Source organism: Durio zibethinus, chromosome 5, assembly GCF_047325235.1.
Source record: "Durio zibethinus cultivar Kanyao isolate XHJ-2024 chromosome 5, ASM4732523v1, whole genome shotgun sequence".
Classification (NCBI taxonomy): domain Eukaryota; kingdom Viridiplantae; phylum Streptophyta; class Magnoliopsida; order Malvales; family Malvaceae; genus Durio; species Durio zibethinus.
Genome location: NC_143166.1, coordinates 29,050,675 through 29,077,989, shown reverse-complemented (window position 1 = coordinate 29,077,989; position 27,315 = coordinate 29,050,675). Strand labels below are relative to the sequence as shown.

General features: G+C 32.2%; 2 protein-coding genes across 5 annotated transcripts; one reads left to right on the top strand and one right to left on the bottom strand.

Annotated features, from left to right (window-relative positions):
• Nucleotides 1–509: 509 nt before the first annotated feature.
• Nucleotides 510–14,394, top strand: LOC111283125 (MAP3K epsilon protein kinase 1-like). Of its 4 annotated transcripts, XM_022871540.2 has the most exons (25): nucleotides 510–797; nucleotides 1,318–1,452; nucleotides 2,305–2,325; nucleotides 2,647–2,720; nucleotides 2,798–2,888; nucleotides 2,969–3,052; nucleotides 3,517–3,618; nucleotides 3,745–3,876; nucleotides 4,118–4,189; nucleotides 4,796–4,899; nucleotides 5,484–5,586; nucleotides 5,788–5,830; nucleotides 5,909–6,174; nucleotides 6,775–7,101; nucleotides 7,212–7,256; nucleotides 8,294–8,473; nucleotides 8,667–8,750; nucleotides 9,235–9,326; nucleotides 9,412–9,495; nucleotides 9,744–10,633; nucleotides 10,905–11,293; nucleotides 11,386–11,520; nucleotides 12,409–12,815; nucleotides 13,176–13,290; nucleotides 13,979–14,394. In XM_022871540.2, the coding sequence occupies exons 1-25, from the start codon at nucleotides 738–740 to the stop codon at nucleotides 14,153–14,155; spliced, it is 4,212 nt and encodes a 1,403-aa protein (XP_022727275.2). In that variant the 5' UTR covers nucleotides 510–737; the 3' UTR covers nucleotides 14,156–14,394. The 4 variants fall into 4 exon arrangements, with proteins under 4 accessions (XP_022727275.2, XP_089617096.1, XP_022727274.2 ...); XM_089760970.1 differs by having other exon boundaries at nucleotides 4,804–4,899; nucleotides 5,788–6,174; XM_022871539.2 differs by having other exon boundaries at nucleotides 5,788–6,174.
• Nucleotides 14,395–23,705: 9,311 nt separating this feature from the next.
• Nucleotides 23,706–26,803, bottom strand: LOC111282168 (eukaryotic initiation factor 4A-3-like). The gene is made up of 7 exons (XM_022870150.2): nucleotides 26,398–26,803; nucleotides 25,747–26,068; nucleotides 25,524–25,631; nucleotides 25,315–25,434; nucleotides 24,997–25,164; nucleotides 24,530–24,616; nucleotides 23,706–24,218 (listed from the first exon to the last, which is right to left on the bottom strand). The coding sequence occupies exons 1-7, from the start codon at nucleotides 26,697–26,699 to the stop codon at nucleotides 24,105–24,107; spliced, it is 1,221 nt and encodes a 406-aa protein (XP_022725885.1). The 5' UTR covers nucleotides 26,700–26,803; the 3' UTR covers nucleotides 23,706–24,104.
• Nucleotides 26,804–27,315: the final 512 nt, after the last annotated feature.

Genomic DNA, 27,315 nt, shown 5'->3' with positions numbered 1-27,315 from the left:
AATTTTAATTTTAAAGATTTAAGATTTAATGTGTAAAAAATAAGGATGAAAGAAGAATAAGAAAAAAAAAAAGGAAAGAAAAAGAAAGTGCACGGAATGTATAAGAATATGGGAGTATTTTTATAATTTATGAAAGGTTAACATAAAAGTTTGATTTCAAATTAAGTCTCTTCTCTTCCTTTAAAACTAAAAAAAAAGTTAACATTAATATTTGATATATAAATATTTTTTAAAAAATTTTGAGGTGCATAAAAAATTTGGCAACGTGGTTTGAATACTCTGTTATTTAGAAGGGGTAGCTCATTTTTATTCCCGAGATGGTGGAAACATCTATATATAAATTAAAAAATGGCAGAGGCATCCTCCTCAAAAAGGTCACACTCACACCCAAGTCTGCGTATGGCCAACTTAATCAGCCTTTAGTCGGATAATTCTTTCACTTTCTTTCTATCAGTACGACACAACATCAATAGTTTTAGTCTTCCATTGGGGCCTCCCTTCTCTTTCCTAGGCTCCTTTCTTTCATTTTCCTTTTTTTTTTTTTTGGGGTCTCCAAGCAGGATCTCTGGCCTCGTCGCTGGATTCCTGCGATTCTAAACCCTAAATTTTGTCGTCAAAAGATGGAGCATTTCTTCTTCTAGGGTTTTTTTTAAGAGCGACCGATCGCTTTTGTTCCTCATTTTCAAAAAAAAAAAAACAAAGAGGAGGAGGAAGAAGAAGAACACAAAAGGGAAGCAATGTCTCGCCAAGCAGCTTCTTCCGCTTTCCACAAATCCAAAACTCTCGACAACAAATACGTAAGTCAATTTCCTTAATTCGATCTATTTTTCCTGGAATTTGTACTTTTTTTATTCCTTCTTTTCATTTTCATCTCTTTCTTATCATGTTAATGACGTTTGTCGGTTATAAAATTAAGGGAATGAAAGGAAAAAAATGAAAATGAAAAAGAAAAAGAAAATGTCAAGGTTTTGTTCGTCAAATGTTGCTCTCAATTCTCATTTTGCAGAAAAAAAGAAAAAAATGGAATATATATTTTTAATATTTCTCTGGTTTGATTAGTTGATGCAAATTCAATTTCAGTTGGTTGATGAGAAAATGGAGGAAAGAAAGTGAAAAGTATTACACACTTTAAATTTTCCTTTACCTTCTTTTTTTTTTTTTCCTTTTAAATCTTTTTTAAAATTGAATTTAAGTTTCTTACCCTGACCATTTTTCTTCCCTTTTTCTGTTTTAATTATTTATTATAGAATTATAGCATACCCCTGAGAAAATGAAAGATAACTTGAAATTTATATATTGTCTGCTGTTTTTGTATAGATGCTTGGAGATGAAATCGGAAAAGGTGCATATGGACGTGTTTATAAAGGTTTGGATTTGGAGAATGGAGACTTTGTTGCAATTAAACAAGTATCTTTGGAGAATATAGCACAGGAGGATCTCAATATCATAATGGTTTGATTTTATATTTCTTTTTTCGCTTTATAGTTTCTAAATTTGATATTGGGTTTCATTATGATGGCCTGCTAGATAGGGCCTTTATGTTCCGTATAGTTAAAGAATAGTTGGGTTCGATCATTTTCACAATTTCTGATTTTTGTTTTAGATTATACCATGTTTTCATGGCGTTATGATGGATGAAAGATTGTTTGAGGGGGGTACTCTTTTTGTTGGTTGACATGTTTCTTGGTTTTTATTAATTTTTTTTTTTTAGTAATTTTCATTTGAGGGAAGCAAGCTCAGTTCTCTTCTCATCAGTAATTCTATCTTCTGGATATGTAATAGTTGACTTATATTTATAAGCAACATGTTTTGTATCAAAGCTACTTAAGAATTGCAGTATTTGAGTTTTATTTGTCTGGACTGCTTTCAGGGACTTGCTTATGGGACCTCAGTTGCATTTTATTACAGAAATCCATAGTTTGCAAACAATAGGGAGAATGGATTTTAGTCTTTGAACATCTTCTGAACACTTATCAAACGCTTGTAGAGAATATGTAAATGTTTTGTGTATTTCATTAAAATTGCATTTGTTCCTATGAAACCTGCTGCTTTTTATTCCAAGGGCTTTTATCACTCCAGCCCGTCATTATGGTGTATTTAACATATATGTGTAACATTTTTAAAAAAATTAGGTTATAAACATGTAAAAAGGAAATAAATATTTATATATTCATGTTTGGTCCATAGGAATGTTATCTTCGAAGCATGCATTTATTATTTCCAGTTTCTGTTGTGTTAGCTTGGCTGACAGGTTGCCTTTTTCTTTGGCATATGCTTGGTTGGTGAAATGGGTTAACATTGCAGCAAGAGATTGATTTATTGAAGGTACCTCCCTCCTTCAACTGATTTTTCTTTTTTCTTGTCAATTTTGATGCTTTTTGAACCTTTCTCTTGTTCTAATGCTACATCAAAATTCTCCCTTTCACATTTGATGCACGAGTTCTCCGTATGTGCACTGAAGATGTCTTACTGCCTGTTGGCTGTGTTGCAGCTACCAATCCCTTTTAATTTTCCCTTGTCCATTATTTGTTGTTTACTGGTCATCTTCATGGTAGTCATTGTCTGCTTCTGGTTGGATTAGCTATAGTAACAAGTTGCGTTGTCAGTATCTTATTGATGCTAATTAACATTTGAACTTCTCTTTAGAATTTGAACCATAAAAACATTGTGAAGTATCTTGGATCATCGAAGACAAAGACTCACCTGCATATAATTCTTGAGTAAGAAATCTTACATTGTGATTGCAGTGTTCTCTGAACTGTTAGAAACTTGTAGTTATTACTTTACATTTTTACAGGTATGTGGAGAATGGTTCACTTGCAAACATTATCAAGCCAAATAAATTTGGGCCTTTTCCAGAATCATTGGTGGCTGTTTATATTGCTCAGGTATGTTTGTGTTTCTGCAATTTATTGCTTCATTTCCCTATTAAAGTATCATTTGTATATGCTAATTACTTGTTAAACAGGTTTTGGAAGGCTTGGTTTATCTACATGAACAGGGTGTTATACATCGGGATATTAAGGGTGCAAATATTTTGACAACTAAAGAGGTAACCTAATTATTTCTCTTTTCTCTCATCCTTGGAGAGTCCTATTACTATTACGGGTCAGCTATTTTTAGTGATCCTCTTGCTATAAATTTGATCACAGCGGTAGAGATCTTGAAGTTACAATACCATATGACCTACTTATTTATGGGGCCATTGGGGTAATTGAATATGGTCCTCTTCATTCATAGCTTTCCTTGTACTTTGGCTACTTATGTGGTGAGAAATCTGCTAACATAAGTGAAGTTGAAGTGCTAAAGTTCCTAGAGTGGAACACCTGTGGGCTGCTGAATTTTGGGTCATATTTATTACCTCAAACTTCAGTGTCCTAGCTTATTTGTGCAGATTCATTGTTATTTTTTCTTCATAACTTCATTTCCAAGTTAGTTTTGATGGATGTGTCTTTAGGGTGTATGGATTCTCTTGGTTTGTTCCCAACTTATCCTCGACTTAATTTCCCTTTTCAGGGTCTTGTAAAACTTGCTGATTTTGGTGTTGCGACCAAACTAACTGAGGCTGATGTTAACACACACTCTGTTGTTGGAACACCATATTGGATGGCCCCAGAGGTACTTCTTTGGTTCCAATTGATCATTGGAGTGCGGCTGTATTGACAAAGTTGTTTCTCCAAGCTTTCATGTGTGGTACTTGAGGTATATGTTGGATCCTTACTTGGAGGTTTAATTATTTTTCAGGTGATTGAAATGTCAGGGGTTTGTGCTGCTTCTGACATTTGGAGTGTTGGCTGTACTGTGATTGAACTACTTACATGTGTGCCTCCGTACTATGATCTGCAGCCAATGCCAGCTCTCTTTCGAATCGTGCAGGTTTATCTGACATTGTTTTCTCCAATACTTTGTCAGTTTATAAGCATAAGATTAAATACTTCTTGTCTGAGTTTCTGCATTTCTTTCTACCTTTGTATGCCCTCCCTGTTGATTAAATCATTCCATATTCTCATATTATTTTTACTGCTGAAGAATGCTTTAACAAGTGCATCTTTTTTCATGTCTTAAACTGCTTTTCTTTTTCTTTATATATATATATATATATATATATTCACCTCAGGATGAGCATCCGCCAATACCTGATAGCTTATCTCCAGACATTACTGACTTTCTGCGCCAGTGCTTTAAGAAGGTGAGGTGGAAGATAAATGAAGTCCCAATTTTGTATTTTAATTATCGCTTGATCTTATCAAAAGTTTATTATTCTTAGTTATTGGCAAGGAAAGATCTGTATTAGTGGGAATGAGACTTGTGTTGATCTTATAACTTTGGAATCTATGAAGACCAAAAAGCAACCAGATATTCATCTTTGTTCTCCATAATAGTGATTTATGTGATTCTTTTGTTCAATCTCTCTTTTTTTGTTGCATTTTCTAATAAGCAAAAAGAAGAAGGAAAAAAGAAAAGTAACTCCTTGAAGTTCTAGAATAAGCAAACATAGTTTTATTAGCTGTAAAATCTTTGTGTAATGGAAGCCACCCTCAAGATGAAATGAAAATAACATGGAAGGAAAATAGAATATCATGATAAATTTGATAGGTTAATTGACGACCATGAGGTCAAAAGAATATATGGCCTTCAATCTTGGTCCCTAATTTATAAGATGACTACTGGAGTTCAATTGGTTGTCCTCCAATGTTATGATGGTTGCTGAGTTCAAATAGTGGTCTCAGACTTGACCCCTTTTAAGTCATTGATAATTTGTTAATTGTTAGATGATGCTTCATTGAATTTTCAGGATGCCAGACAGAGGCCTGATGCAAAAACACTGCTTTCTCACCCTTGGATACGGAATTGCAGACGTGCTTTGCAGTCTTCTCTGCGTCATAGTGGAACCATTAGGTATATAGTACAATATGTTGTGTTTAATGTGTTTTGGGAGTTGTCTTGTTGGAATTTTGGTAGCATTCATGAATTTATGTGCTATGTGGTCATGCTTATCACCTAGACTCCTACAATCACTAATCTGTTCAAGTAATCAAAGTTTTGATTGATTTTAGTCTACATTATTTTCACAACTATTTGTTTGCTTAGTATTTTGTTTTACAAGATATCTACAGCTTCTTCTTTTTTTTTTTAAATTTTAATCACGCAAACAATACCTTGGTTGATGGGTTCAATTATATTGTCCATATATAGATAAATGTGCTTTATTTTGAGTTCTACATCTTGTTTTATATAAAAAATATAGATTGAAAAATTCTGGAGTTTAACACTTCTTCAATTTTATCTAATTATTTGGAACATTTCTTCCTATCTTTTCATTTTCTGAGATAGTTTTAACTTCTGTATTTCAGCTGGCAGCTATTTTACTGCTTTGCAGGATTGACAACTAAATACTATTAAACTATTTTATTTGTGTCATATTTACTCCTATGTTATCTCATGATGGCTTACATCCCGGTTGTTTAACATTCCTTTGGCAGAAACATATCAGAAGATGTTGCAGCCGATGCTGAAAGCTCTAGTGTAGATAATCAGAGTGCGGGAGAGAGCCTTCCTGTGGAGAAAATGCAGGCATCTGAAACTGTGAGAACTTTCTCAACCTGAACCTTTTTGGCTAGGAAGCCTTGGCTAAAGTTGAAAGCTACAAGAGATGAATAATTTATTAAAGAATATTAGTAAATTGAATTTAAGTTTTTTGAAGACTAATGATTAGTTTTTCTAATAGACATGAAAGAGGATGCTAATTTTATCTCGTTACTGACTTCTAATCTTTTTGATTGTCAGAGCTCCAGGAAAGAGCTATTATCAGCAGAGGTGACCGATCGAGGCAAGTATGATCATGATCATTCTGCTGATAATAATCTTGAAGAAAGAATAAATGATTTAGATGATGATCTACTATCAGATCAAGTCCCAACCTTAGCCATTCATGAGAAATCATCCTTACAGAGTAGTTCTGGTGGACTATCTGTTAAGAATGTAATGGCTGCCCATCCTCAGCTTCATGAGATATCACATCAAGATGAAGTTATGATGAATGGTGCTGTTGGATTTCCTGAATCAAGAAGTATACATACAAGAAAAAGACATGGAGGCAAAGGGAGTTCAATTGATATCGAGAATAAACCATTTGGCTTTGTACCTGTAACTCAGGATGCCAGTCTGCAAAAGGTAATGCTTCATGAAATGGTGCCAGTTTCTGAAAATGTTAATTTGTTAGATTAATTAGATTTAGATTTATTTACCTTCAAAATTTGTCTGATGCATTTCTCTAACATTTCCATTTATGTCTCCATGTGGATGCTTAGGTGCATACTTGTGCACTTGTATTGGTTGAAAGAACTAATCTTGGTTTATATGACATCATGAACTAGTTATCTCAATGAAATATCTTCTTCCCTCATATGGTTTGGTCAAAGAACAAATAAGCTGTTTTAGATTTTAAAGATGTTTATGGAATTAATCAGCCGCAGATGCATTCATTATCTTTGCCGGATTTCACATTGTTTTTCAGATCGAATTTACAATAATGGTTATAATGTGGGGTATTCTGTATCCTCGTCCTTTGTTTTTCCTATAAAGAATGTTTATTACTGGTCCTCAAAATTCTGGATTGAGATATTAATTATCTATGATTTCTATTTGTAAATGCTCTATCTATTCTATGCACACAGCTTGTCATAATTTAGCCATTCATCTTTCTCACCTTCCTTTTTGGTTTCTTGAGGAAAGTAAAAGTGGAATCTTACAATTTGAATCCCACTTCTGAAGGCTGCAAAAGCTTCTGTGATCTCAACTGGGAATGAGCTAAGTAGATTTAGTGACCCTCCTGGAGATGCTTCCTTGGATGACTTGTTTCATCCATTGGATAAAAACCTGGAGGAAAGAGCAGCTGAAGCTTCAACTTCTGCATCTACATCGAATGTGAACCAAACTACTGTGCCTGATGCTGGAAAAAATGACCTAGCTAAAAAATTAAGGGAAGCAATTGCTAAGAAACAAATGGAAGAGGAAATGGGGCAGTCAAATGGTGGTGGTAACCTGCTTCGCTTAATGATGGATGTTTTGAAGGATGACGTAACTGACATTGATGGTTTGGTATGTTAAATTATCTGTCTTTTGGCATGTTTGGGGTACTATGTATATTTGCTGCTGTCAGACATGAACTTAATGATGTTTTCTCTTGTTTATGTTATTCTTGTGGCCAGGTTTTTGAAGAGAAATTACCCACTGAAAACCTATTTCCCCTACAGGTTCCTTTCATTACTTTCCCGAAGTGGCCTTGATTTCTTTTATTGTAATGGAACCTCTTATATAACTTCTCTTTTGGTTGTGTGCACTCTATGAGTATGTTGAGGTTTTCTTGCATATCTCTTTTTGGATGCTCACTACAGCTGGGCAACCTGATTCTAATAAGTTTAAAGTAACTTTTATGCTACCGACTGCTCAGCATTTGCAGCTAGTGGTTAGAATTTTTGCAATTTTATCTGTATGGATAGTTGAAGTTTCAAATTTTCTGACAGCAATAGGATTGAAGTTCTACCTTGTCAGTTGCTATTATGATTTTAACCTGGCATTTGTCCCAATTTATGTCTCTGAACCTACCTTCATATTCCATCTTCGAAGTACTAAGCATTAAATTTTTTACTTCCTTTTATTCTGAAGTGATGGTTAAGTTGTTTGAGTCTTAAATTTTGTTCTGCTTGATCTTAATCATCCATTGTAAATGGATGTCACCTATATCTTTTGCTGTTAAGTTCAATCTAGTAAATCTTTTTGTGCGAATCAATGTAGTAAATTCAAATTTTAAGATATTTGTATTGAAAATTAGAAATTATAATGCCATCTCTTTTTGTGGATCCTAGGTTCTTCTCCTTTTCTTCTTTGCCATGTAATTTTGTTTAATTGCCTGTCTCATGGAGGGTAGCATCTCAAGTAATGGGAATCTTCATCAGGTTGCTTGTACATCTCATCAATCCTATTATAAGTTGCCAATTGCAGATACTCCTCAGCTGTGTGAATGCTAAAGAGATTATTTTAGGAGTATTTTTTTCTTTAGGACTTATGACTGAATGTATATTTCGGATATCATAATGACAAAGACATGTTATTAAGTAAATAAAATAATGAATTTGCATTTCTTCCCAACACTTGTCTGATTGTCGCTGTGCTCTCCATCTGTATGTTTCAAATTTCTTTCCGTTGAATTATTTATTTTGAATCTTCCTTATGTTATTGTTGTTTCTGGCAGCGGAGAAATTAAAAATCTTATTTAGTTTTTCCACTATAGGCTGTTGAGTTTAGCAGGTTAGTTGGCTCACTAAGACCAGAGGAATCAGAGGATGCAATTGTGACTGCGTGTCAGAAACTCATAACGATCTTCCACCAGCGCCCTGAACAAAAAATTGTCTTTGTTACCCAGCATGGTCTGCTGCCTCTAATGGATTTGCTTGATGCCCCAAGAACTTGTGTATGTCAATTATGACTTATGATGCTCTCTTCCTCCCCCTCCCCCTGCCAAAAAAAAAAAAAAAAAAGAGAAAAAAACCCTCCCTCTTCCTAGATGGAAAAGGGGTAAAAGAGAAAGTTTTTAGATTGTTTTCAACTTGGTTATTAGCTTGGTGAAGACTAACTGACACTGTTAATATTTACCGCAATTGCAGGTTATATGTTCTGTGCTTCAACTTATTAATCAGATTGTAAAAGACAACACTGATTTCCAGCAGAATGCTTGTCTTGTGGGCTTCGTAAGTGCTATGGTTATTTTAGTTTTATTTATTCACATATAGAACAGTGGGCAAGGCGTTCAATTATTGCATAATTACTTAACAGATTGTGGAACCTAACAGGGTGTTCTTTTTATTTTGTTTTTTTCCCCATCATGGATAACATAGTGTCCTGGCACTTTCATAATTTTGCCAATTCCCATGCACGTGCAGCATCCTTGTTTCACACTAATGAGCTATTACCATGAGAACACCTTAGGAGTTGGTGGAGAAAGTCAAACTAAACAGATCTCTTAATGACGCATCACCATAGTATTTAAAACCCTTAGTATTTAAAACCTTTTGTTGTAGCTCATGTGAATAAAAGTTTTCATCTGTATGTATATTTATTTGTGTGTTTGTGTTACTTCTTGGATAGGCCTTTTAAACTGAAATGAGAAAGGGGAGGGAGAGTGATTATGTTGTAGTATTTAAGCAGTTTTATTCACTTAAAGTTTTATTATAGATCCCTTTGGTAATAAGTTTTGCGGGGCCCGATCGTCCTCGGGAAATTCGGATGGAAGCAGCTTGTTTCTTACAGCAGCTTTGTCAGTCAAGGTTTTGAGTTCTCCCCTCATTGCTTAATATCACTTTTAATTGATAGAAAAGGATTGTACTGACCTTGTTGATTCCTTCTTTATAGCTCCTTGACTTTGCAGATGTTCATAACTTGCCGTGGAATACCTGTTTTGGTTGGCTTTTTAGAGGCTGATTATGCAAAGTACAGGTTTGTGTATGTGTGTGTTTTTGGATGCTATTATAGTTTATATGCATTTTAATGCAAGACAGATGACAGTATTCTATTTTGGAAAGCTCTAAAACCAAGTGATCAAAATTATTATTGTCAACTTATTGATGCACTCTCCCCTTTTTGATTCTTCTACCCCTTTTCATTTTGGAATATTATGTTTTAAATGTTTCTATGTATTTTGCTTTCTATACTTGAAAAATGCTCATTAGCCTCCTCTTACACAGGGAAATGGTTCATCTAGCTATTGATGGCATGTGGCAGGTCTTCAAGCTTCAGCGATCAACCCCAAGGAATGATTTCTGCAAGATAGCTGCTAAGAATGGGATATTGCTGAGACTTATTAATACTCTGTATAGTTTAAATGAGGCAACTCGACTTGCTACCATATCTGTTGGGGGTGGATTTTCGATAGAGGGTTCAGCTCAACGGCAATATTCTGGTCCATTAGATTCCAGTCATTCTCTGTTTTCTCAGACTGAGACTCCACTCTCTCCAACTGATCAACCTGATGTCCTTAAAGTCAGGCATGGAATAACTGAGCATTCCTTTCCAGCTATAGCACAAGAACCTTCACGGGCTTCAACTTCACATTCTCAGAGGTCAGATACCAATCTGCTGGATTCCCGTTATCTTGCTATTGACAGTGACAGACCTCAATCTAGCAATGCGGCATCAGATGTTTCAGTCGGTTCTAAATTGGCAGATCTGACGTCCCTGGAAAAAGTTGCAAATATAGCTGCCAGGGAATCTTCAGCTATTTCTAAAGAGCGTGAAAACTTGGATCGATGGAATCTTGAGCCTGTTAGATCTGATATTGACCTCAGACAGCAGAAGATAAGTAACTCTGTGAACAGGACATCTATGGACAGACCTCCCAAATTAATAGAAAGTGTGTCAAATGGATTTCCCACTTCAACAACTACCCAGGCAGAGCAAGTACGGCCTCTGCTTAGCTTATTGGAGAAGGAACCACCTTCTAGACATTTCTCTGGTCAATTGGAGTATGTACGCCACCTGCCAGGATTGGAGAGACATGAAAGCATACTGCCTTTGCTACATGCTAATGACAGGAAAACCAATGGTGAACTAGATTTCTTGATGGCTGAATTTGCAGGTATTCACTCATGATTGATTGATCTACTATTCATTGCTCTATGTAGATATTAAAATCCGTAAATGGTTGAGACCATATCTTCCCATAATCACATACAATTAGGAATTGGTGAATCCTTGAAAGATGCTTATGCTGAAAATTCCTAAACGTAAAAATTTTAAATTTATGCCACCTTTAAATGATACTTATGGCATTTCCACTGAGCTTCTTATTAATTAAGACACAATTAATGGACTTTTATTCATGGCTGGTAGTTTCTTTATGGTTTCAGAGGTCTCTGGCCGTGGAAGAGAAAACGGAATTGTTGATTCTACACCTAGAATTTCAAATAAAACAGTGAGTAAGAAAGTTGGACAACTGGCATTTAATGAAGGAGCAGCATCCACATCTGGTATAGCTTCTCTGACAGCATCAGGTGTATTATCTGGCTCAGGTGTTTTAAATGCTAGACCAGGAAGCGCGACATCATCAGGGTTACTATCCAACATGGTATCAACAATGAATGCGGATGTTGCTAGGGAGTACCTGGAAAAGGTGGCGGACCTACTTCTTGAGTTTGCTCAAGCAGATACAACTGTTAAGTCCTATATGTGTAGCCAAAGCTTGCTTAACCGTCTTTTCCAGATGTTCAATCGCACGGAGCTGCCGATTCTTTTAAAGGTACCTAAGATATTTTGGCTTTCAATTTTAAGTTTCAGATTGTTTAATCTTCTTTTATGCTTTGGACTCACTGCTCATTATCTTTTTCTTAGATACTGAAGTGTATTAATTATTTGTCCACCGATCCAAACTGCTTAGAGAATCTTCAGCGAGCAGATGCAATTAAGTATTTGATCCCAAATCTAGAACTCAAAGATGGACCTCTTGTTTCTCAAATACATCACGAGGTTTGCCTTAGTATATTTGATCATTATGCCTAATGATGCATTTACTAGCAAATTTGATATGTCGTAGTCTGATTAAGTTATCAAATGTGATTATCTGAGACTTCACATTTATTTTATGTTTTGGTGCACCTTGTTTTTATCTGACTTGTGCCAATTTCATAACTTTGTCTAATTAAACTTCCCTCTATGTTTTCGGTAGTTATTTCCTGGATTTATTAGATTGACTTCTATAGATAATATGATGTCACCCACCTAGTGTTTGAAGAGTCTTGTCAACTCATGTGATAGCTTATCTTCTTACTATTTGATCATCGGTAGAGTTCATAATTACAAGCAAATTAAAAATTGATAAGCTAAAGAATCAACAACTGCTCTCCGCTTTTGAACTACTAGTTTCTTGTTACTTTGCAAATTCTAGTCCTTTTTCCTCCCTCATGAGACATGGATTTTTCTCCATCCACCACCCTCTTGCAACCCAAACATCCACATGTATACCATTTTTGTTATTAATTATATTATTTTCCTGCTTTTCTTAAATTTTATATTTTTTGGAAGACCAAAATTTTCCTTCCATTATGTGGGGTAAAATACTGTAAATTAGCTTTAGGGAGCTGTGTATTGAGCTCTGAGGGTATTATGCCATACAAGCTTCAGCTTTTTGCTTTTGATTAGTCTATTCACTATATTATTATTTATTTTCCTTTTCCTTCTCTTCTGTCCGGTAATTTGCAGTGTGTATATTGCCAGCTTTAAATCACAAATGAAAATTTCTGTCTAAAGTTCTCTTATCCAATTATGATTCTTATTAAGTTGAGTTGATTCTTGCTCTTTGCCTAAGTGCCAGTGTCATTATTCTGATAATTTTTCATCATATTTTCTTATATGAAGGTCCTCTATGCACTGTTCAACTTGTGCAAGATAAATAAGAGGAGACAGGAACAAGCGGCAGAAAACGGAATCATTCCACACTTGATGAATTTTGTCATGTCAGATTCTCCTTTAAAACCACATGCATTGCCGCTACTGTGTGACATGGCTCATGCATCACGTAATTCAAGAGAACAGTTGAGGGCCCATGGTGGATTGGATGTGTACTTGAGCTTGCTTGATGATGAGGTATGGTCAGTGACAGCATTAGATTCAATTGCTGTTTGCTTGGCTCATGACAATGACAACCGCAAGGTGGAGCAAGCTTTGCTGAAGAATGATGCAGTTCAAAGATTGGTGAAGTTTTTCCAATGTTGTCCAGAGCAACACTTTGTCCACATATTGGAGCCATTCTTGAAAATTATCACGTAGGAGAAACTACACTCATGCTTTGGTTATTTCCTATTTTTTATAGAAGATGGCAATATATTGATTGATTAGCTTACAGATGGCTAAGGACCTAAATGGCAACATGCTCACCCATTCACTGTTTAAATTGGTTTTATACTTACATGGTTGCATATCAGTTGGTTATGCTTAATTTTTTAGTAGATGTCCACCTTCTTTCTCTCTTTTCTTTTGCTCTTCTTTCTTTAGACGTTAAAAGAGACTGGCATATTTCCTTTCTTTGGCCGAAAAATAAAAAAAAAGACAGACTGGCTTATATGGAAAATTTGGTTCCTGATATTGAATTTGCTAAATTGTCCCTATTTATTTCTGGAATGCAGGAAATCATCCCGAATAAACACAACATTAGCTATTAATGGTTTGACCCCACTGCTGATTGCAAGGTTGGATCATCAGGATGCCATTGCTCGTCTTAATCTACTTAAATTAATTAAGGTCAGTACGATCCTTTCCCTTGTCAGAATGTGTGTACTTTTTGTTTTGTTTACAAATTGTTTGACTTATTCCAGATCCTTGAATATAAACTTGTTTCACTAGGTCCATTAAGATTGTCATTTTTCCTGATACCTGCTTTAAGGGACTCCTTGCAGACTGCTTTGGCCATTTCTTAAGTCAAGAAACAAACATGTTTTGTGATGTTCGTCATTTAAGTGTGAGAAACTGTTTGGTGGGAAATTTATGTCATGTATGTTAGATCTACTCTATTGTTAGTATGCCATGTGACTGGGAAAATATAGGAATTTCTTTATGAAAAATTTGTATTCACTGTGTGAGGGTGTATTATAAAAACATAAAAATTTATTTTAAAAAAGTTAGAAAATAGGGGTAGTTTTTTAAATGCAGAGAGAGGTGGAGAGCAGGGATTGTTTAAGACCTATGAGTATCATGCTCTATAAAACCTTCGGGGGCTATCACATTTTAATCAAATTAGTATATTAACTTAAGCACTTAGTTGAAAGAGACGTTAACTGTGGAGAGTGGAGACCAATTCACTCACTAGCATCTTTTAATAGAAATTCATTGGAGTTAAAATGTAGTCATGGGTGGTTCATAACTTGTTGATCAGTGATGCTTTAAAAGGAGGTTTATCGTGGATAGGTCACTGTAATTTTTGTTTTGGCAGGCTGTTTATGAGCACCACCCACGACCAAAACAATTAATTGTGGAGAATGATTTACCACGGAAGCTTCAGAATCTAATTGAGGAACGCAGGGATGGGCACCGTTCTGGAGGCCAAGTGTTGGTTAAACAAATGGCTACTTCGTTGCTCAAAGCCCTTCATATTAACACTGTCCTGTAAATACATGTGTCGAAGTTTTTCCTCCCTGTATGTAAATTTTGATTTTCCTCTTTTCTTCTTTTTAACTTTTTTTTTTTTTTCCAATTATTTGGTTCCGTTATCTTCTCATCTCACGCATCAATGATGTGAGACAACAGGATTTAGTAAATGCTCTTGATTTTGGTTGGGTCACTTGAGTCTCGAAATCGGGAGAGTGGCTTTCTTTTTTATGCCGTGAACTGCCTAGATTTTATCTCTTATATCTAGATCCATCCATTCATGTTTTTATCGAATCTCGTGTCTAATCATAAAAATTATTAAAACATAAATACGATACGAATTTTTAAAATATATTTAAATATTAAATATAAATATGATATATTTATTATATATGTGATTTATGATATAATTAATTATATATGTTACATAAATTAACTATATCATATATAATATATATAATAAATATATTGTATTTATATTTAAAATTTAAATATATTTTAAAAATTCATGTTGTATTCGTATTTTAATAATTTTTATCATTATTTTTATCATTAGACATGAAATACGATTAATTCATTTAAATATGATATAAATAAATACAAATAATATTGATATACACAAATAAATATTATTAATAAGGATATATATATATATATAAAAATATAATTAAAATAATAAATAATTATAAACCATCTATCATTATTTACAAAAGTTATAATTAGGTATTAGTCAAATAAGATTAAATACTAAATTCTTAAAGACCTTAAATGATAAGCAATAGTCAGTAGCCTACGTTTTATTACACATTTATTGTTTTATATATCGTAAATTATATTAAATCAAATTCAAGTCCAACATTCGTAAGTGATGTTCAGCAACTTACATAAAAAAGTAACGTCTTTAATCCATTGCATACTCCATATTATGTATATATTTAAAATATCAAAATAATTCATAAATATCCAAGTTAATATTTAGTAGATAGCAGATACAATGTATCATCAAATATCATATCCAATTTAAGGCATACCAACTTACTAATTTAGTGTATTCAAAAGGGTTAAATATATATTTGATTTCTGAATTTTATAATTTTGGTTATATTAGTATTTAAAAAATTTTACTTGAATTTTTAAATTGTTATCACATTGGTATTTTTAACTAATGCTGTTAGTTAACTTCGTTGACATAGTATAAACATCTAATAAGATGTTGATATGATGTTGACAAGTGTCAAAAAATTTTACTTAGTACCATGTCATTATTGCCATGTTATGCTTATATCATATTTTTAAAAAATTAAAAAAAAAAATTAAAACAATTCCAAAAAACTTATAAAAATTTAAAGAAATTGTAAAAAATTCTCTAAAAATCTAAAAATTTTAAGATAATTTTATTTTTTTTTTGAAAATTCAAAAAATTTTAAAAAATTCAAATAAAAAATATAAACAATTCTATAAAAATTTTAAAAAAATTCAAAACTTTTAAAAATAATAAAAAAATTATGAAAATTTTTTAAAAAGTATAACAATTTTTCAAAAATTCTAAAAATTCTAAAATAATTTCAAATTTTATTTTAAAATTTAAAAACTTGTGAAAAAATTAAAAAACTTTTAAATTTTTTAAATGATAAATATAAAAAAATTTAAAAATTTTTAAAAAATAAAAAAAAAACTCTAAAAAATTCAAAAAGAATTAAGGAAACTTAAAAAGTTTTAATTTATCAAAAAATGTTAAAAGTTTTTATATTTTTTCTTATTTTCATTTTTTAAAGTTTTTGTATTTTTTTTTAAACTTTAAGAAAATTTAATTTTTATAAATTTTAATTTATTTGAGTTTTTAAAAAATTTTCTAAAATTTTAAAATTTTCTTATTTATGATAATTTTTATAATTTACAAAAATATTTCATATTTTTAATTTTTCATAAATTTTAATTTTTTTTATAATTTTTCAGTAAATTTTATAATTTTTTAGAATTGTTTCAAATTTTTTTAGAATTTTTTAAACTTCTTATGAAGTTGTAAAGAAATTTTGCATATTAAAAAAAATTTTACAAAGTTTTTGGAATTTAAAAAAAAAAATTTCAATTTTTTTTATAGTTTTTTAAAATTTTAAATTATTTTGAATTTTTATAGGTTTATAAATTTGTTTGATGTTTATAAAAAAATTTTAGAAATTTTTAAAATTTTTAGAATTTTTTCAGAATTTTTATATTTTTTAGAATTTTTTAAAATTTAAATTTTTTTTTTTTTAAAATTTGACGTGACATTGATGATGTAATGCTAATTAGATTTTTCAAACAAGTATTAACATCTTATTGGATATTTATGTTATATCAATAAAATTGACTAACAATGTTACCAGAGATATTAATATAATAAGATTTGAAAGTTTAAGTACCAATGTCATAAAAATTTTTTAGGTAGTAATGTAACAAAATTTACAAAGTTTATGGGCCAAATATGTATTTAACCCTATTCAAAAAATAATAATAATTCAAAAACTATTCAATATGATATATATTTAATGTGTTAAGATTTATATATATGTAATATAAACATCATTAATATAAAAATACTTGCATATTTAAAAAGTATAAAAAATTTTTATACCCATTTAATATGCATTTAACATATATATACATAACTATATTAGCTTTTAGTTCAAAATCCAAAATGATGAATTACTAAAAATTAAATAATAAATGAATAATGTATCTTTCTAATATTGTTATTTATATTGTATTTATATTATTAATATAAAAAATAATTTTACAATAATTATTAAATGAGAATCATAATTAAATGTTTAAAATAATCTTTATATAGTATATTGAATAGCTAAGTAGATAATATAATTAAAAGATTAAAAATTAGAATAATATTTTTATATTTTATATTAAATTAAAATAAGTATAAAAAATATGTTAAATGTGTTTTCATGTCATGTCAAGTATTAAACGTATATTCGTATGACATGTTTAAATAAAATATGTTTAGACGTGTCAATAAGTATAAGATACGAATTGTGTTGTATCTAAATTTGTGTCGATATAAATAAACACAAAACACTTTTAAAACACATACGATTTTTTTTTATATTGTTTTAGTATTATATCACCATACCGTGTGAAATTGTCAAGTTCAGTTATTTTTATGAGGTATTCTAAATACACCACAAGAAATTCTTGATATATCCCATAAATTTTCTTTCAAAAATATCCACATATTAAATACCAAATTTAGGCTTTAGGAAAAGACAAAAATACCTGTAATATCTTATACACCCATCCTTTTTTCTTCTTCCATGTTTCTTCCTTTTTCTTTTTTAATCCCTATTTCTTACACACTAAACCTTAATCTTTAAAACTAAAACCCAACCTTAATTAAACCCTACAAACCATGTAGGAGTGAATTCATAAATGAGAAACAACAACGGGGGAAAAGAGCTTGACAAGGTATAGAGTCGAATTTGAAATTTTGTAATTCTCATAAATTCATTTTTAAGAATTATAATGTATTCTTGGAAACATATTTTTCAAGAATTATGATGTATTTTTAGAAATAAATTTTTGGAAATACAATGTAATTCTAAAAAATATGTTTATGAGAATATAGTATAATTCTTAGAAATAAATTTTTGAAAATACAATATAATTGTCAGAGATCCATTTTCGAGAATTATTTTGTATTATTAGAATTTCATTTTTGAAAATACTTCATAACTCTCGAAAATATGTTTTTAAGAATACATTGTAATTCTCGAAAATTCATTTTTGAGATTTATGTTGTCTCGAAAATATAATTTCGAGAATATAATATAATTTTTTGCTATCTTTATATTTCTTTCAATAATATATTTTTAATCTTTATATTTCTTTTAATAATACTTTTTAAACATATTGTGTGATATGTAGATTAATTTGGAAAATGCACTGATAAAGTGAGATCAATCACCACACAATTTAGATACTAGATATAATTGCACCAATTCATTTACTACGGAATAGGTAAGATTGTTTTGAGATTTAGTGTTATCGGAAGGTATATAAACATAGAATGTTAGTTTGTATACACTAATAAGTTAAAAATATTTTGTAGGTGTTTTGTAGTAAAAAAGTTTTGATTTCATGGGCTAGGTGTGTTGGAAAAGATAAAAAATTCATGATAGTGATTAAACAATGTAAGATGGGAGGCCCAAAAAAATCTAGAATAAAATTAGCATGTGAACGAAGTGAAAAATACAGACAGTTTAAGAATAAGGGCAATGTAGAAGAAATAAAATGTAAAAGAATGGAAACGAATAAGAATGGTTGCCTATTTTAGTTACATGAGATTAAGTTGGCAATGGATGATGAATTGGGCGTGAAAGTAGTATGTGGAACTCTAAATCACCTACCAGCACAACAATTAGAGGGAAATTCATATGCGGGTTGATTAATTTAAAAAAAAAGATTAATTGTTGATATGTCAAACAGTATGGTTAGACCCAGAAACATATTGTTCAAATTAAAATAATATGATGACAAGAATGTCAGTACTATAAAAACAATATACAATGAACGTAAAAAACACAAATATGTTGAGAAAGCTGGTAAATCACAAATGCAATAACTGGTGAAGAAGTTGAGAAATTGTAAATACCTAGAGTGGCATAGGTATGATGAGTCAAACGACTGTGTGAAAGACTTGTTCTGGGCTCATCCTACTGGTATAAAGTTATTACAAGCCTTTCTATCAGTCTTAATTATGAATTGCACTTATAAAACAAACATGTACCATATGTTATTATTTGAAATTATTGGTATGACTTCCACTGAGATAACATTTTCTATTGCATTTATATACATGGAAGATGAGTGTTTCGAGAATTACATTTAGGCATTGGATAAGTTAAAAGAGTTTATGCCTGTTAGTAAATTTTTTACTGTCATTGTTACTAATAAAGAGTTGGCATTGATTAATGCCATAGAAGTAATGTTTCTGAGTTCGATCAATCTTCTTTGTAGATTGTTTATCAATACAAATATGCTTGTGAATTGTAAGAAATTTTTTGAACAAAAAGAGAAATATGAGGCATTCATGTCCAGTTAGAGTGTACTGATGTATTCATTTACCTATGATGAGTATGAAAGGCATCTATGCTCATTAGAAATTGATGGTCAAACTTATCCAAGTGCATTAAAGTATGTGACAGAGCAGTGGTTGGCAAAATATAAAGACAGATTTATTGCAACTTAGACGGATAAAATAATGCACTTTGACAATGTTACAACAAATATTTATGATTTATGTTCATAATATTATTTATGATTTTTAATGTTTCATAGCAAATCATTAATATACCTTTATTATTTCTTTTAGGGCCGAGAGTGCACATTCGAAGTTAAAAAGGTACCTTGGATCATCATAGAGAGATTTTGAGTCATCATGGAAGATAGTCAATGCACTTATTAAGCTCCAACGTATAAAGATCAAGGCTTTATTTGAGTGAAATGTTACTGATGTAGAGCATAATATCAAGCCTTTATTGTTCAAAGAGTTGCAAGATTTGGCAACTATGAGTGTAATGAATATAATATTGATAGAGGTTAAACGAACTAATCATTTTGGAATTGAGACACATGCTTGTAGTTGTGTGATCAAAAGCACGCATAGATTACCTTGTACTCATAAAGTTGTAAAGTATATAAGAATTGGAAGTCCAATTTCTTTATTTGAAATGCATCTACATTGAAAGAAATTAAATTTAATGAAGAGCAAAGATAATTCAATATTTGATGAGTTAACCATCCAATTTGAGGTTGATCAAATCATCAAACGCTTCAATAAATGTGATGCGTTGGGTAAGTTGGCCATGAAAAGAAAGTTGTGATAACTTAGGTGTTTTTGAAGCCATTCGCACCAATGCCTCTTATTGCATGCAACTGACGTAAGATTCAGTATAATTGTACTCGAGGGTGGGACATTTCATATGTACATCGCATTATGGATTTCAAGTCATTGTTTAGTTCAAATTTTGATATGACCACTTAATAAACAATAGATATTGATTGATTATTTTTTGTACTGATCATAAACATTTTGTATTAATGTTTATTGTTAATATTTGTTTATGCTTTATATTATGTTATGAACATGTTATCTACTGGACAATTAGTTAACTTTAGGGGTTTAGGGTTATGAACATGTTATCCAATTGACATTGAATAGATAATAAACGGACTAAAAGGTGCTGATAAACCATGCATGAACGGGTTAGGAATGGGCTTTGCTATCGTCTCCGTAGGTGCTAGTGTCGATGGGACTGTGGATGGAACATGCATGAGTGGTTTCGATGGTTTAGGCAGTCTGAATGTATGAATTGATGGTGTAGAAGTTGATACCAGTCTAGATTGATTGCAATTGCCTGCAATAGGATGCTCAGACTTGTCTAATATAACTCGTACTCAAATAAAAGCATTTCTTCAATAGTCAATGCTTAGACCAAATTCGTCAGCCAAGATATGATCAATAAAAGATAAAGGCATTGAGCTTCATTACAAAAATATTAATAACATTATTAGTATTGATATCATATAATTTAAATTAACCAATTAATAAAAAAACCTTTAAATGATAAAATTTATAACTTACTAAATCACTCGTATGTGTAACATGAACTAACTGAGGTTGGAATCTTGATCAATGCTTTGGATTTTGAATTTGAGAGTGCGAAATAGCTGTAAACTAGGCATTGTAGTTTGATGAACACTTTTCTGACCTTTGACATCTTCGACTTTGATGCTTAACCGACATAATGTACATATCCCATCGTTTCCAATACTGGTCCAAGAAGCTATATATAACATCGTATTGGTTGAACAATGGTCCTCGTTAAGCACGAGATAGGGGCAATGGTCTCTGTGGAATAGTCTATACAAAGTCGAACTGGCATAAAACCCTATTCGGGTGATATGGCTCTACGATTACCTCGCACTTGATACATCTAATGAAAAAGGTAATTTCATATAATAGATGTGCTTTCCATGTATTGATGTATGGGGCCCAGCACATGTTTGATACTATCAACCTATCTAAGCTCTCATGTAAAGCGAGCAATGTATCAACATAAGTATGAGCCTTTCATTGTCAAGCACGCAATAGATTATATAAGTATGTCGAATCGATGATTGGGCCCAAAAACAGAAAGTACTCATAAATCCACCTCTACATTAAATATATAAATAATATTTAGTTAGATAATCATAGATATGATCAATAAAAAATAAATCAAATCATTATAATATGTTTTAAATAATTATAAATACATACCTAGACAAGTGTCAAATATCTAGCAATCTGATGCACATTTACCTAACTCGTTATCCCAAGTTGCCTATACAAGTAAGTGAGGTCAACCGTCTTCCAAGCATACCTCCCAATGACAGTGAGGTCCTTTAATAAGGGTAAGTATGCTAATGAGACTTTTGTAGTAGTCTTGTCACAAAATAACATATTTTCTACTAACTATAGTAGAAAAAAATGGAATGCACATGTAATCACCTCATCATTGATGCATCAATGACATGTTTAAAGGTATAATGCAACTAAGATAATTGAATAGTAGATCCTTTATCCGATTTGGTCTTCATTCTAGCATCATCATAAAAAATTCCAAGCAACCTCAATAATAATGTGTTCGCCTTGTGCATCATCGACAAATAAGGCACTATAATCGGGGCCTCTCTGATTAGTATGTGGAGAAGGGCAAACACATTATCCAATATGATACTCATATTACCAAATGGTATATGAAATGTGTTCATCTATAGTTGCCACTTCTCGATAAAAATGAAAACTATTGTTACGTTGATGGTATGATAGATGTAGTCGATAAGTGAGCACAACCCTAACTAAACCACATAGGCATCCTGCTGAATGTATTATTTAGATGCCATGGTATAACTTTAACTCGTGGTTAATTGACTTTAACGACCTTACTCTTATAACAATAACAATAAAAACAATAAAAATATTAATACAACATCCCCAATATCAACATTATACACAATATCATCAACAGCAACAACAACAACAAAAATATTAATACAACATCCTCAATATCAACATCATATTCAATATCATTAACAACAAGAACCAGCCACCAAACTCTAAATACATAAACTCACACGATTCTATTATATAGTTCGAGTGATTACTTGGTCATTCCAAATTTGGAATGTAACATGAAAAGCAAAACTTGATATAATTGAGGTATGAATTGGATCCTTTAGGAAAGACTTCACGTGATGCTCATTTATGGTGGAAGTTGAAGGCTTTACTTAAGGAATGTCATCAACCGTAACGTACTATGACTCATCGTCCCCCTTACTCGTCGTCTCCTCTCGGAGGCAGTTGAATGCCTTCGACTCGAACCAGCATCAGATCCAATACCTCTACCTCAAGTATAAGCCATATCCGTAACAAAACTCAACTCATTAAAATTGTTAACTCAAAGATAAATTTACAAAATATATTAATTCATGAACAAATTGAATAAAATTTATACAATAAAAAATGGATTTTTAAGCTTTTCAAAAATTAATCACCGAAAAGCCTTAAATTTTTTTAAAAAATCAATTTTCGAGAGACCTTACATCTTCTCGAAAATTTGTTTCTAAAAGGCCTCAAGTATTTTAAAAAATGAATATCTGAGAAGGTTGTAGCCTTCTCGGAAATGGATTTTTGAAAGTAATATAGCCTTTTCGAAAAATGGATGTTTAAGAGGCCTTAAATATTCTTGAAAATGAATGTTCGAGAAAGCACTAGTCTTCTCGGACACTTATTTTCGAGAATACTTGACGTCTCTTGAATATTCATTTCTTAGAAGACTTGAGGCTTTTCAGAAATTCATTCCCGAGAATACCAGATATTTCTCAAGAATGAAATTTTAAAAGGTTTCAAGTCTCTTCGAAAACACATTTTCAAGAAGCTTGAATTCAACCTAATTCTACCATAAACCCTAAGCCATATGTCTACATGAATTTCAACCACATTTTAACTAAATTAATCGGAAAGAAAACTAAAAATGTTACCTTTAATAAGTGAAAAACTAAAAAATAAAAGTTAATTTAAGGTTAGTTTGATTAATTTAAGACTTTTATTGAAGGGAAGAATAGAGAATGAAAGGGTAAGAAGGGAAAATACAAAAATAGATTGTAGAGTGTATTTAGTAAAATTAAAAAATTTGAATTTGAATTTGAAATATGTTTAATAATAAAGTGCATAAAATACAAAGAGGATGCAAATAAAATTCCCCCATTTCTAGCTCTAATTTTGCTGGGGTTACCCTCTGTCCTTATTTTTTGTTCTCTTTTGATATTAGAAAATATATTCCAATGATGAGATTTGGCTCCACTTCTTGTGTGGTTTACATTTACTTTGTAAGATATAAACATTTTGTTATGCGCATGAAATGGCGAGTCTGACGGCGGAAGTCTATGCTTCTCCTTTGGAACGTAAATCCTTGTTAACGGGCTAAAACGTCACCTTTGATTCTTCACGCTTTAAAGCATAAGAGGCAAATTACTTTATTGATTTTAGTTAAAACAAAATCCACAAGTCTTATTTTAGATTAAATTATTTTCAATAAAAAACTTTACAAAACTTCCTGCAAGTTTTGTCAGACTCCAAAACCTTTCAAATCCTCACGACCTCCTACAACAACACTATGGAATTCGGCAATCCAACTACACATAAAACAGGGAAGCAAAGCAAGGAAATCACATTGTTTTTATATAGTTAATGACACATAATCTGATGTTTGCTTCTTGACACCCAAGCCTCCAGTTTTGCATCAATCCACCTCCACGTAGTGTACAAACCAATCACACAGAAGACATAATACAACCGCACAGACAAGTCATTTGCACATCGTTGTGAATCACGCTCAACCATAGCATTTGATCCGAGCACTCAGAAAGCATACTTATATCAGATCCGCGACATTCATTGGCATTTCATCAATCTGAGTACTATAATACTGCTCTATATCTCTAAGAATCTTGATGTCATCACTTTTCACAAAATTAATAGCAACACCCTGCACAGCAACATTACGATTCACCATATATATATAACACCCAGAATGTGGCCATTTATTCAAATTAAAAGAATCCAAAGATGAATCAAGAACATATAGGACAGTTTATTGTAAGCATGAAACAATATTTGGGTCTTAAAATGAATTACAATTTTTATTCATCATATAGTATCCATCCCTAAATTGAGGGTGGGAGTGGGAATGGGATGTTAAAAATCTTCGGAAATTATATGCAATAGATAAAAGAAAGGAAAACTGAGTTTAAAACACAAGCTTCATCACAGAATCAAATTACATAGTAAAAGAAATACCTTTCGTCCAAAACGACCTGAACGACCAATCCTATGGATGTATAGCTCTCGGTTGTTTGGAAGGTCATAATTGATCACCAGGGATACCTGAAACAAGAAAGTAAATTTAGTTATATGAATAGAAAAAAGAAAAGGCTTCTAAAGCGACATAAAATTAATGCTTTTCCCCCACCTTTTTTCCCTTGGATTAAGCAAGCATGTTAAATACAAAAATATAAGAGCATAATGTGCTCATAATTCTTATGTCACAATAACATCTAGGCATTTTGTGCACGTCACACAGGAAGCAAATCCATGCCTTGAGGTTCCAATACCACTATTCTATATAACAGGTCTCAGAGATAATAAGACCCAACTATTCTGTTTGCATCAGACTATAGAAAAGATTAAAAAATCCACTCGGACTAGAAAAAAACTAACTAAAAATAGTTCAAGAAAGGAGACATGACAAGCCACCGAGGACTTGCCTGTTGAACATCAAGCCCCCTGGCCCAAACATCTGTTGTAATAAGAACACGGGTTGCACCATCACGAAACTCAGCCATAATTGCATCTCTTTCCCTCTGAGGCATATCCCCATGCATTGATGATACCGTAAAGTTATTGCTACGCATTTTCTCAGTTAGCCAATCAACCTATTCCAAAAGCAGAAAATACAAAGGCAAGCCTCAAGATCACAGCATGAAATCCAAAAGCTTGTATAAAATAATTACTTAGGAACATGGTTAAAGAGGTTTTTATTCCTATATTGAAAAGCAAAATGCCTATGAGACTCCAGAAGAGACCTTTCGTTTTGTATTGCAGAAAATAACAGCTTGGGTGATTGTCAGTGTATCATAAAGATCACAGAGTGTATCAAACTTCCACTCCTCTCTTTCAACTGCAACGAAAAACTGCTTAATTCCCTGTAATCATGAAAAAAAGAACAAAAGTTTGCATCAAATCCCAAATTAGAAGTTGTAAAAATCTCTTTAGCATGATAGCACTTGGCTACCTCCAGAGTCAACTCATCACGCTTCACGAGGATCCTTATAGGATCAGTCATAAATTTGCTTGTCATTTCCAAGATTTCATGAGGGAGGGTAGCAGATATCAAAACAACCTACAAGAATACATCCATTAATTTTAAAATCAATTTCACCGATATAAACAAACTCAGATAACGAGAAAAGAATAAGACAAACTTGAAAAACAAGGCAAGATAGTGAGAAAGGAACCTGAAGCTCTGGTGGAAGATGTCTGTAAACATCATAAATTTGATCTTTGAACCCTCTGCTCAACATCTCATCAGATTCATCAAGAATCAATATTTTAATAGCCCTCGTGCGAAGGGTTCTCCTCTTGATCATATCACAGACTCTCCCAGGCGTTCCCGACACTACATGAACTCCATTTTCTAGCTTTCTTATATCTTCACCCACACTTTTGCCTCCAATACATGCATGTGCTTGTATGTTCATGAAATCACCAATTGTCCGTATCACTTTCTCCGTTTGAGATGCCAGTTCCCTCGTGGGAGACAAGATCAATGCTTGAACCCTAAAATAACACCAGTAACATTATAAAGAAATAACAGATGCAACAACAATTCATGCTTCAAAGTAGAGAAAATAAAGTGCCGATTAATCCTAAAAAAAAAATTAGGGAATCCATCGAGATTTGAAGCTTCAAGGACCCAACGAAATTTACCATTTTCAATATGATTTTAAATTTTTTATATAAAGCATTTCAAATTTAGGGTTTTAGCCATCTGGTATCTAAGAATTAGGGCTTTCACCAAAAATGCACGAAATCGATATCGCAGCATATTCAAATCAACACAAAAACAACCAATGTTAACATGTAAAAGAATTAAAATCAAAACATACTCTCTGCTAGCAGTATCGACCACTTGGCAAACGGTGAGAGCAATCATGGAAGTTTTGCCGGTACCAGACTGGGCTTGCGCAATCACGTCGCGGCCGTTGATTATCGGCATCACGGCTCTCTGCTGGATGGCCGATGGCTTTTCGAAGCCGTAATTGTAGATTCCACGGAGGAGATCGTCTTTTAGCCCCATCTGATCGAAATTCGTTATCGGCTCGATTCCTTCCGTCGTCTCGAAAACTAGCTTCTCATCCTCGGCTCCCATCCGCCGAGCCGTTCGGCTCGTGGTAGCCGCCGCTAACATCCCTCGGGTTTTTCGGCTCTGGCAAAGCTATCGCTCCAAGGTGAAATAAAGAATAATGATGATGACAAAGGTTTGGAAGAAACAGGGATAAAAGAGCGGGCTTCAAGGGGAAATCTCTATATTCCTTTGTAAAAAATAGTCGGTGCTTTTAACACTGTTATAGTTGGATGTGACTGTCTGATAGAGGTGGCAAAATTTGCGGACTTATTCTAATATTGGGTCGGTTCGGTTTAAATATGAAGGGCCCAAATTTATTACGGGTAAGGGCTAAAATGACTTGTGGCCCAAATCATGATGGGTCGTGCTGCTCTTGACCTTGCACTTTAATGGGTTGGGTTGGATCAAGCACAACTTAATATATATTTTTCTTTTTTTATATACTTTTTTAATTGTTGGTATAAATTCAATATTAAATATATATATATTTTTTACTTAAAGCTGTTAAGATTTAGATTTTGATCACTGGAATTAAAAGTTCAATTACTCTACAAAATATAATTTATTTTCACTAGTAGTAAATTATTTATTTATTTAATCTAATAATCTTAACTAAGTATAAACTATATTATGAAAATTCACATAAAATTTATGTGAAATCCACATGAATTTCATATTT